Source organism: Macaca mulatta, chromosome 8 (genome assembly GCF_049350105.2).
Source record: "Macaca mulatta isolate MMU2019108-1 chromosome 8, T2T-MMU8v2.0, whole genome shotgun sequence".
NCBI lineage: Eukaryota > Metazoa > Chordata > Mammalia > Primates > Cercopithecidae > Macaca > Macaca mulatta.
Genome location: NC_133413.1, coordinates 11,372,942 through 11,383,809, shown reverse-complemented (window position 1 = coordinate 11,383,809; position 10,868 = coordinate 11,372,942). Strand labels below are relative to the sequence as shown.

At 48.3% G+C, this 10,868-nt stretch overlaps 1 protein-coding gene and 1 long non-coding RNA gene across 2 annotated transcripts; both read right to left on the bottom strand.

Annotated features, from left to right (window-relative positions):
* Window positions 1-4,976: 4,976 nt before the first annotated feature.
* Window positions 4,977-6,760, bottom strand: LOC144330690 (uncharacterized). The gene is made up of 2 exons (XM_077943016.1): window positions 6,110-6,760; window positions 4,977-5,838 (listed from the first exon to the last, which is right to left on the bottom strand). The coding sequence occupies exons 1-2, from the start codon at window positions 6,462-6,464 to the stop codon at window positions 5,681-5,683; spliced, it is 513 nt and encodes a 170-aa protein (XP_077799142.1). The 5' UTR covers window positions 6,465-6,760; the 3' UTR covers window positions 4,977-5,680.
* Window positions 6,761-7,585: 825 nt separating this feature from the next.
* Window positions 7,586-10,852, bottom strand: LOC144330708 (uncharacterized). The gene is made up of 3 exons (XR_013397087.1): window positions 8,212-10,852; window positions 8,078-8,135; window positions 7,586-7,809 (listed from the first exon to the last, which is right to left on the bottom strand). It is a non-coding gene; the product is annotated as an uncharacterized LOC144330708 (long non-coding RNA).
* Between the last annotated feature and the right edge of the window lie 16 nt (window positions 10,853-10,868).

Sequence of the window (10,868 nt, the reverse complement as noted above, 5' to 3'; positions counted from 1 at the left end):
CATCTTGGCCTCCCAAAATGCTGGGATTATAGGTTTGAGCCACCGCGCCCGGCCAAGAAGCAAGTATTTCTGATTAAAATTTAGCATCTGAATTGAGACGCATTGGAAGTATAAAACACACATCAAATTTTGAAGTTTTAGTATGAATAAAAGAATGTTAAATTTCTCATTTTTTGAGGCGGGGTATATATTTTTTGAGGCGGGGTCTTGCTCTGTCTCCCAGGCTGGAGTGCAATGGTGTGATCATAGCTCACTGCGGCTTCAAACTCCTGGGCTCAAGTGATCCTTCCCCCTCAGCCTCCTGAGTTGCTGGGACCACAGGTGTGCACCATCATGCCATTTTTGGTTATATGTATTGGGTTAAATAAAATATATGATTAAAATTAATGTCACGTTTTTTACTTTTAAATGTGTGGCTACTAGAAAATTTTAAACACCACATATGGCTTGCGTTATATTTCTATTGAACAGTGCTACGTGATGTGCTGAATATTTTAACGTGCATTATCTCATTTCCTCCTGACAACCCTTTGAAGTAGATACCATCATTATATCACCTTATTACAGAGGATGCTCAGAGAGGTTTAGCAACCTACGCACAGTTACACAGCCTGGTGGTAGCGCCGTGGACCAAGCAGAGGTAATATGATACCAGAGCTGGTGGTCATAGCGGGCTTCGCTTTCTCTGGGGGCTGAGGCCTTAACATACAGGGCCTTTTCGTGGAATCACACGGTCTCAAAGGCTCTCATAGGCAATCCTTTTGGTAATATTTTTGGAAGATGCTATACATACAGCAATTTTTATAGCTCTGATTTGGCACTTCTGAATGTACTAGAAGCCTCAAAAAGAAAAAAAAGGAAGGCACCAAGTCTGTCTAGGCTTCTGAGAGGCCCTGGGATCACATTAAATAATTTTCCTAGCTGCCTCCACATGCTGTCTTGGATAGGTTTTGGTCAATAGTGCAAGGAGTGATTCAGGAATCAGATAGGACAGGTTTAGTACAATAGAAACACAGTCCGGGCCAGGCACAGTGGCTCATGCCTGTAATCCCAGCACTTTGGAAGGCTGAGTGGGGCAGATCACCTGAGGTCAGGGGTTCGAGACCAGCCTGGCCAACATGGTGAAACCCCATCTCTAATAAAAATACAAAAATTAGCCAAGCATGGTGGTGCATGCCTATAATCCCAGCTACTCAGGAGGCTGAGGCAGGAGAATTGCTTGAATCTGGGAGGCAGAGGTTGCAGTGAACCAAGATCACACCGCTGCACTCTAGCCTGGGTGACAGAGCGAGATTCCATCTAAAAAAAGAAAGAAAGAAAGAAAGAAAAAGGCAAGACTACCAACCCTCAGGCTATGCTGTTGCTGTTGATTTACTGTCCACATGAAGGCGGCAAGATGCTGAGGTAGGAGTAGAAGGCTGGAAAGAAGGGAGAGACAGTTGACATTTTCAAAGGCAAAGTTTTCTAAGAGGCTGGCAGGAGGCTGGGAAGGCTCTCACTCTCCCTGAAAGTCCTAACATATCTGCTTCTCACCCCATGAGAACTTGCTCCTTGGTGCCAGCTTTGCCATTGCGGGAAGCTTAGATGCACTGAGAATGGGACATGGGACAGGGTGCTTGGAGAGCTGGGGCTGCAAGGACATGAGAGAGTTCCGGTTAAGTGGGGGAAGGAGCTGGCTGAGGATGGGAGAGTGACCAAAACCCAGCCCAGGGAAGTGCCCAGTCCCAAGTTCCAGCTTTGCCTGGAGGCACTTTGTGTCTACCTTGGGTTAGCAGGGTGAAGCAGGCTTACTGTGTCAGATAGTCTGGTATTTAATCAAATAATTAGTTAAATATAATTCATGGAAGCCAAGCACAGTAGCTCATGCCTGTAATTGCAGCACCTTGGGAGGTTGAGGCAGATGGATCATTTGAGGTCAGGAGTTCGAGACCAACCTGGCCAACATGGCAAAACCCCATCTCTACTAAAAAATACAAAAATTAGCCAGGCATGGTGGCATGCACCTGTTATCACAACTACTTGGGAGGCTGAGGCAGAAGAATTACTTGAACCTGGGAGGCGGAGCTTGCAGTGAGCCGAGATCCCATCACTGCATCATTCCAGCCTGGGTGACAGAGTAAGACTCTGTCAAAAAAAAAAAAAAAAAAAAAAAAAATTCATGGAAATAGCAAAATCAGAATTCATGATTATGCAAAGGGCTGGCTTCAAATTTGCAAAAGATGCAGTACCTTGACCTAGACTGATATCACAGGTACCAACATCACAGATGTCCCTGGCAAAAGCTTGGGGTGCTCCTACCAATTGGTGCTAATAGAGGAGGCAGAGGACACATCAAGTCATGAGGATTCATTAGGGTTTTTTACATGTGTTTTCCTGTTATGTTATGTTTGGAAGACTGAGCACTGGTGTGTCTGGAAGGAAAGAACAATGATGTTATCCTCAAGCAGAAAGTGGAGGCGCTGATGTGATTCTGCCTTACTGCTTTTGGGTGCCTTTACAAGAAACTCCTACAACTAGACTTTGTAGGTAAGTGCCTCTCTCTTTTCCTTCCTTCCTTCCTTCCTTCCTTCCTTCCTTCCTTCCTTCCTTCCTTCCTTCCTTCCTTCCTTGCTTCCTTCCTTCCTTCCTTTCCTTCCTTCCTTCCTCTTTCTTTTTTCTTTCTTTCTTTCTCTTTTTCTTTCTTTCTTTTACTTTTCTCTTTTTCTTTCTTTCTTCCTTTCTCTTTCTTTCTTTCTTCTTTCTCTTTCTCTCACTTTCTTTCTTCTTTTTCTTTCTTTCTTCTTTTTTTTCTTTCTTCTTTGTTTTCTTTTTTTTTTTTTTTTGAGACGGGGTCTCACTCTTGTCTCCCAGGCCGGAGTGCAGTGGCATGAACACAACTCACTGCAGCCTCATCCTCTGGTGCTCCAGCGATCCTCCCACACTGAGCCTCCTGAGTAGCTGGGACTGTAGCTGGGATTGTGCCCCGTCACTCCGGTTAATTTTTTGATTTTTTTTTTTTTTTTTTTTTTTTTTGTAGAGATAGAGTCTAGCCACATTGCCCAGGCTGGCCTCAAACTCCTGGGCTCAAGTGATCTTCCCTTCTTGGCCTCCCAAAATGCTGGGATTACAGTCATGAACCACCGTGCCCAGCCAACACCTCTTCTAAAATGTTAAATATCTCTGGGGAAGTTAAAAGACTTGTTGAAGTGACTCATGTATTAGTATGAAATGGTTTAACCTCACTGTCTTTCTCCTAATGCCTCTTGAACATTGAGAATAGAGATATATTCAAGGGGCTGGGGGAAGGAGAGGAGAAGGAAATAGAAGTTGATTATTATAGTTGTTGTTGTTGTTGTTGTTATTAGTTTTGTTTAGAGGGCATACCGCAGTGGGAAAGGCCTTGGTTGAGATATGAATTGGAGTGGTGACAAGAGAGATTTGAATATGAGGATCTTTGAAAGTTAAAGTGCTCTCAAAGGATGGCAGAAGGGTTCTAAAAAAGAGGGGCTTTTTTCCTCTTATTTTCCCAGAAATTCTCTCTGGGACTGGGCACAGTATGTGGGTTCTTTACTATGCTTGGACTATTTTGAAAATAAAACTCAGCTGGGTGCGGTGGCTCATGCCCATAATTCCAGCACTGTGGGAGGCCAGGGCGGGTGGGTCACCTGAGGTTGGGAGTTCGAGACCATAGGCAGTCCTTTGGTAATATTTTTGGAATATTACCAATTCGCCTGGCCAACATGGTGAAACCCTGTCTCCACTGAAAATACAAAAAAATAGCCAGGCGTGGTGATGCATGCCTGTAATCCCAGCGCTTCAGGAGGCTGAGGCAGAAGAATCTCTTGAACCCGGGAGATGGAGGTTGCAGTGAGCCGAGATCAAGCCACTGCATTCCAGCCTGGGCGACAGAGCCAGACTCCATCTCAAAAACAAACAAACAAAAAACAAACAAAAAGGAAAGAAAAGAAAGAAAAGAAAAGAAAACTCCACACATCTGGACAAGCTAGGCAGGGGCTGAGGATAGAAGATGAACCAAAAACACTGTTAGCCCCCTCCTTTCCTAGGATGCCACTCTATCTAGCCTTTGCCCAAGAGGCCTTCATGCCTAATTGTAGCTTTTCGACAGGAAAAGCAGGACAGCTGCTGCTAATTTAATTACATCCAATTTGGGTGGTATTTATTGAGCCTTCTGTGTAAGGCACCTTCTTAACAATGTCCCAGCCCTCCACCACAGTCACCACCCACCTCCCCCCTACGACAAATCTGACTATAGGATTTCCAGGCAGAGAAGATAACCTCCCACCTCGGGCTTCATCTGTAGGGGCCGCAGTCCAAGCCAGCGGCTTGGACTTTTTGTTTTCTCTGCACTCGGTTCTGATGCCGACACTGCGCAGGTTGTTACAGAACTGCTAGAGATAAGTGTGAGGGCACATGAAGGCATGGGGGGCATTCTTTCCAAATGGGGGAAGGACAGGAAGCAGACAAAGAAGGGCCTCTGCTGTCCTTAGGATTCTCACTTGTATGTTTCTGTTTCCAGAGCATCAGTGATGGGAAGTGTTTGCTTCTGTCTATCATTGAACTCAAGGCACAAAAAACCAAGGCAAAATAACACTTTTTAAAGGCTCTTGCCCCCAGTTGCATCAGCTCCATCGAGCAGGGTTGTGCAGTGCAAGGCTGGAATGGTTTCCAGGGCCTCTGTGGGGGAGGAGGGGAGAGCTGCTCTCCTCATCTCTGAAAATAGTGCTTTTCCCAAATTGCTTTTTCAAGTTTCCCTCCTTGAAATGTGAAATGACATCCTCCAAGCACACTGTTTGAATCTATGGTGTTATGTGTATGTGGTGGCTTTAACACAGTCTCAGAGGGACTTCTAGGGAGGTGGGGAGGAGAGCCCTGAGGCTGGGGCACCTTGCTTGCTTTTGACACAAAACCACTCTCCAAAAATGGCTCCAGAGAAAGCAAGCCTTGGGATAGTGAAGAGAGTGGAGAAGCTTAGATTCTTTTTTAAATGGAAATTATTTATTTCCACTGCAAAGAAGACATTTCCCTCAAAAGGGGGAAAACGGCTTAAAGACACCTCCCCCAGCTCAGCCAGCACTGGGACACAAGCAAAATGCCTGACTGGCCGGTAAATCATCTTGGGAGGAGAGAGTTTGAATAGAGGGGAAAGCGGAAAAACAGAAGCCCAGCATAGTGTGAGCTGATTCCAGCAGAGACTGAAAGCAGCAAGGGGCCTGGGCTATGGGATACATAATTGGCTAACGAATAATACAGCCAAAATTGGATATTAACAGCAATTAATTTCTGTAGAGGCATTGGGGAAAAGAGCTGCAGAAAACCCCATTGGGCCTTAAGCCGAAGCAACCTGAAATTAAACCAGTGTCTCAATTAAATGGGAATAAATATTGCCACATCAATCTGTGTAGAGTGGGAGGGGGCTGACAGAAGCCCCCCGTGCAGCTCAGGGCACCTTCCTGCACGTCGGAAGGTCTCAGTGGCACAGCCTCAGTCGGGCACCACCCGGCCCATGACCTTGAGGCCAGGGCTCCGAAAGTTTCGGTGCACGGCCTGTTGACCCAAAGGGACCTGGTATCACTCACTGCACGCTGATGGACCCAACAGATGAGGAAACGGAAGGAATCGAGTTCTTTAGAAAACAGAGACCGCGTCCTAATGGCAGCAGCGGTTGCATTTGCAAGGAGATTCATGAAGACAGAAAGAGCCTTCTGCGCCTTCCTTCCAACCGACTTCGAGCGGCCCGGTCCCCTCCGGCGTGGGATCTGGAACTAACGCTGACTAAGGCCGACGGAGGAATATGTCTTTTTCCTTGCAGGTTGAAGATTTTTGTGGTGGTTTTGGCTTCTGTGGAGAGGGTTGCGGGGGAGGGGAAGGAGGGTGTTTGGGGATGGCGAGGACACGTCTCTGGGTCCTGAGGGAAAATGCCTGCTCCCTGGCAGGGTCACTGGGGCTATCCGGGAGAGGAGGCTGGAGGTATGGGCGGGGCGTCCTAATGGGGAGTTCAGGAGGATGCACTGAGACGGACTCAGCAAATAAAACTCCAAACCCCCAAGCGCTTTCGCGGCGGGGTCCTCTCCCAACCTCCCCCCTGTCTGTACCCCTTCCCAGGCGGCACCTGCCAGCTCCTTTTTCTTGCAAGTTCGGAGGCTTTCCGGGGTGCAGGGTGGGGTCCTTAAGGCCGCAGGTACTGAAGTGGATCGGAGAGAGGCCCAGAGGAGGACGAAGGAAGCAGGACTGCGGGCCCGGGCACACAGGCTGACCTGCTGCACGGCCGTGAGGATGCGGCGTCTAGGCCCAGGCCTGCGGCTGGGGAGCGCTGCGGGTGGCCAGGGGAGGACGTGACCTCCCGCCCAGGCCTTCGGTCTGGCTTGGCCACCCTTGGAAACTGAGGATGTACCCTCGCCTCGATTCGTCCCTCTTCCTGCCCCCGACTCCGTAATAATCTCTAACGTTGACCGTCGAGTGTCCATCTGGCGCTAGAGTGAAATCAATGTGCATGGAAAATGGAAAAATGACCTCTCCGGGGACAGTCCCTGGCGTTTGTCGCCCTGAGCTGGGGGGCGCCCTGACCTCTTCGCCTCCCCCTCGACTTAGAACTTGGGCCTGGGGCTCATCCTAGAAAGAACCTGAGACTAACCCGCGTCTACCCACACCTTGGATGAGTTCAAAGCTTTGGGAACTGCAGGAGGACCCGAATCTCAGGAGTTCCAGGTCTGCATGATTCAGGAGAGAAAGAGAAAGAAAAAAAAAAAAAAAAATCAGGACTGGGAAATGGGAGCAAAAAAGAAAAGGGAAACCAGCGCCTGCTCATCTTCTCCTTGCTCCATGGAGAAGTCTCTGGTGCATTCCAAGAGAAAGAGACGAGAATGCCTCGTGCGTGCTGGGAAGCGAGTCACTGAGAAGCCCTGGGCGCGGTCCGGGCCGGCAGGGGCCGAAATGGGGCCCGCGCCTACAGTCGTGCAGCCGCAACTCGACGCAGAACCGCCCTGGCGACATCACACGAAGTTGCAATATGCACTTGCAGCCAAAGTATTGCTTCCTGGACTCCAGGTCTCAGTATTTTGTGTGTGCTTAAGCAACAAACAGGTTGCATTTGAATTTCAAAAGAACCCTCCCAGTGTAATTTTGAGAGAGAAAGCTCTTAGTGATTCTGGAAGTTGGTTTTCTGGGCTTCCCGGCCCCTGACCCAGTCCCTCAGGTCTTGGTAGCGTTTCTATTTTAAGACAAAAGGGAGAAGGATAGGAAATAAAAAGATGAACCTATTGAGAGTTGCTGACACTTTTATTCTGACCTGGAACATTCCTTGCCCTCAATAAGGCCCGATTTTTTTTTCTTTTTTCCTTTCTTTTTTTTTTTTTTTTTTTAAGGCCATCTAAATTTGCTGCAGGAAGATCATTCCAGGCCTTCTACACAGCTCTATAAGGCAAAAAGCCACACACATTGCCTCCCATAAATTCCGTTTGAAGTCCTTTTTTCTTATATGTCTACATTTGTGATGCAATTAAGTATTGAATGCATTTTCTTTTAAAAAAGCTGAAATGAGATTGAGAAAGACTTGGCAAAACACCCAATGAAAGAATTGTAGATGGAATTTGGGGAAAAAAGTCTTTATTGGGTACCATCATTCTCATTATTGTTATTATTGACATCCTCGTCACTGTGAATCAGCCAGCCCAGCCTCCAACACACATACCACCAGCACAACTCCTCATGTTGACTCATGGGCCCTGAAACCACCCACAGAGTAGATGAGGGAAGGGAGGCTCCATCTGTCCTAGGGAGAATGCTTTGCAGCTGCCCCCAAAAGACTCCATTCTAAGGTTGGAATGGGAGGAGGGTATTATGTAAGTTCAAGAGGAGGAAAGAGAAAATGTTTTCCCTGTGGAAGCAGCATAGGTGGATGGACTTTTGGTGGCTAAATGCCTTCCTCTAAATGCTAGCATTGGATATGGTTATGTGGGAAAATGTATGTGTGCATATGGGCACACCCCTCCTCCAAATATCTCTGTGGCAAAAGCTCCTCAAACATTCACAAAAGCTGCCCCCCTCCCTTTGGTAACGGAAGTAACTTACAGGAGTTTACCTTTGCCTCTGTTAGAAGGTCAATCTCTTTTCCGCTTAAGCGGAGATCTGGGCTGTTTCTGGCAGGGGAAAGAAGAATATCACCAATTTTTCCTTTGATACATTTCTAAATCTGGAAGTATCTGGTAGAGTTACCTCAAGAATCATATAAGCTTGCATCACGTTGAGGACTGTGATGGCGGCGGTGCATATGAGCCCATCAGGGCCTTCTTCACATATTCAGTCAGCAAACTGCCTCAACCTCGTCCTACTTTTTCTTAACCATATAATTCCCCTTTCATTTAAGCCATAGACTGTAGCTAGAGGGGCTCAAATAGGTAATAAGAGAGAAGATGTTAAAGAGTTAAATGCCCTCAAAGGGGAGAAATATCCAGGTTTCTTGTAAAATTACTGGTGGCATAAATAGGCCCCAAATACAGAAGGGAAGGGCTGACCTTCACTTGGACACCTTATCTGAGCACAGAAGGGGCCTGGCAATTATACACAGGGCCAAGTGGTCCATTCGTCTCTTTGCCATTTTCGACCATTAAAGCCCTACGTAAACATACATTTTGTAATGAGACCCACCCAGTGGACACAGGCAAATGCCCACACCCTTGCACACAGACCTAGTAGACCCAGAACACTCCCACACACACTAAAGCTTTCTGGAACAAGAGTTTACATAAGTAATGAAGAAAAAATATGCCCCTCCCATCATAGATTATCCACAGCAGAAACCTAGCAGGCGTCAGCCATGGTACCTGCGGTTTAAGCTCTCAGCTTAAAGCATCTGAAAGGGGCATTACGTGGGAAGGCATCCGGAGATTTTACCGGAGGGCACATCCGCGAAGGGTACAGCAACCTCTGAAGGAATTACGGGGAAGCAATTACCAAAAAGAGGCTCGTCAATGTGGACATTTGTGGGGCAAGGGTTTTAGTAATCAGAAGGTTAAACCATGCCTAAAAGAAGCATCCAGCAGCCTTCACAGTGAGCAGAGGGGGCAGAGCAAGGGGCTTTACACCCCAATAAGGCCCAGCACTGACTGCTTTCTTCTTCCCAAACCTGTCCAGAAAGGGCGAAGGGGACACCAGAACTCAGAAAGCTACTAGTTTCAGAGGAGGTATATTTTGAAGGCAATGGCAAATAGACAAGGCTTGTTAAGGCTCAGGGGTGAGAGAAGCTGTTTTCCCTTTCTGTCCTGCAGCCAAGCTTGCCTTCTGGGTCTCCAGAGGCAGCCCAGCACCTGCAGTCTGCAAGATGTGCACTGCAGCTTTCTCTCTGCGGGGGCAAGCAGGTTGTGCCACATTCTGCAGACCCAGAGAAGGTTCTGGAAGTATCTAGGTGGGGTGCTACACACTTAACCTCTGCCTGACTCTAAACACTGCCTTAGGAGGGCAAATGAAGAGCCTAAGAGGCAAAAATTACACAAGGATTACACATAGTAGGTACTCAATAAATATTTGGGGGAAGTGAGGCCAGGGAGGGGCCCTGATCCAAGGCATCACTGAATACTAATTTATTTAGCAGGCTAGACTGAGGCTTTGGAGAGGAAAGAAGTCCTCAGTAAGCTTCAGTGGAGACTCTTAGGCCTTGATTACTGTGTAAGGAATCAAATTAATCTCCTAAACATCCCTTATGGCCTTGGCCTTGCAAAGCCAGGCCTCTGCCATGCTCGGGGGAAGGGATGCAGCAGGCTTCCTGGGCAGAAGGATCCAGCTCTTGGCCTCCTTTCTCTGCTCCTCCCTCTACTGCAGGGACCTGCCCCTCCTCCATTTCCTCCACCTGGAAATTAATGAGCTTAGGTCTTGCCCCATCCGCTGCAGCTTGGTGGTTAATACAGAGCTGGAAATGGGATGAGATTGTGGCAGCGCAGTAAGAGGGGGGTCTCTAGGACCAGCTGCTGCTCAGGGTCTAGTGATGGGAGGAAGGCCTGATTTGGGAAGCAGGTTCTTCAGGATGAAAAGCTTAACCCTTTCCATTCCCTGACAGCCTCTTTCAAAACAGTCTTTCCTCAGACCCCCACTTGCACACATTCTGTTTTTCCTTCTGTTCACATTTTTAAAGGAACACATGTCTCCCTTGGGTCCATGTAGGTTATTGTGCCTCTCCCTTCCTCTGCAGCTCCTGGATCTCTGCCTGAAACTGCAATAACAGCTACAGGGAGGGCGTGAGGTGCTCCTTAGAGCCATGGCCAGGCTTTCAGCTCCGATGGAGCTTGTGAACCCGCTGGGAACTGGCTCCTTCTTGTCCACATAGCCTAGCGACTTCCTTAAGCTTGTCAGGTGCTCTCAGCTCTACAGCAAAGGGTGACAAACAGCTCCCCCTCTCCCTTCCAACCGCCTGCCCTCCTCCCCAAACCTCAAGCAGAACACAATATATCCGCAGTCCAGGCCCTGAGGCAGTCTGCCAGTCTCTGGATGCCAAATTATTATTTTTTTAAGGGCAAATCGAAAAACTCAGCTCAGAACAAAAACACAGTCACGGAGGAAAGTGTCGACCCACATACAATGAGTCCTGAGCCCAGAGAAAAATCTGCACACACAAGCACTCCGCAATGCGCTCCCAAGCGACCCCCTCCCCACGCACACCGCATCTGTGCTGCACAGATCTGCTTCTGTCACAGAACCAGCTTCTGTTTCTCTCCCTGAGTCTGTTTGCATCTCTAAGCCCCTGTCTGTCACAGGCTGCACACCTCCCCACCCCACGGGATCCGGTGCGGGACAGGCAGCCGGAGGGAGCTCGAAACCCCTCCCCTCGCGCCCGCAGCCGCTGCGCTGAGGTCTGCGGAGGGCGCCTGGTTCGGTCGGTC

Coding starts and splice junctions, on each gene's coding strand:
- LOC144330690 (XM_077943016.1), bottom strand. CDS start 6,464: ATGGACACTCGACGGTCAACGTTAGAGATTATTACGGAGTCGGGGGCA. Junction 5,839..6,109: donor CAAGAAAAAGGAGCTGGCAG/GTGCCGCCTGGG, acceptor CCCTCTCCACAG/AAGCCAAAACCACCACAAAA.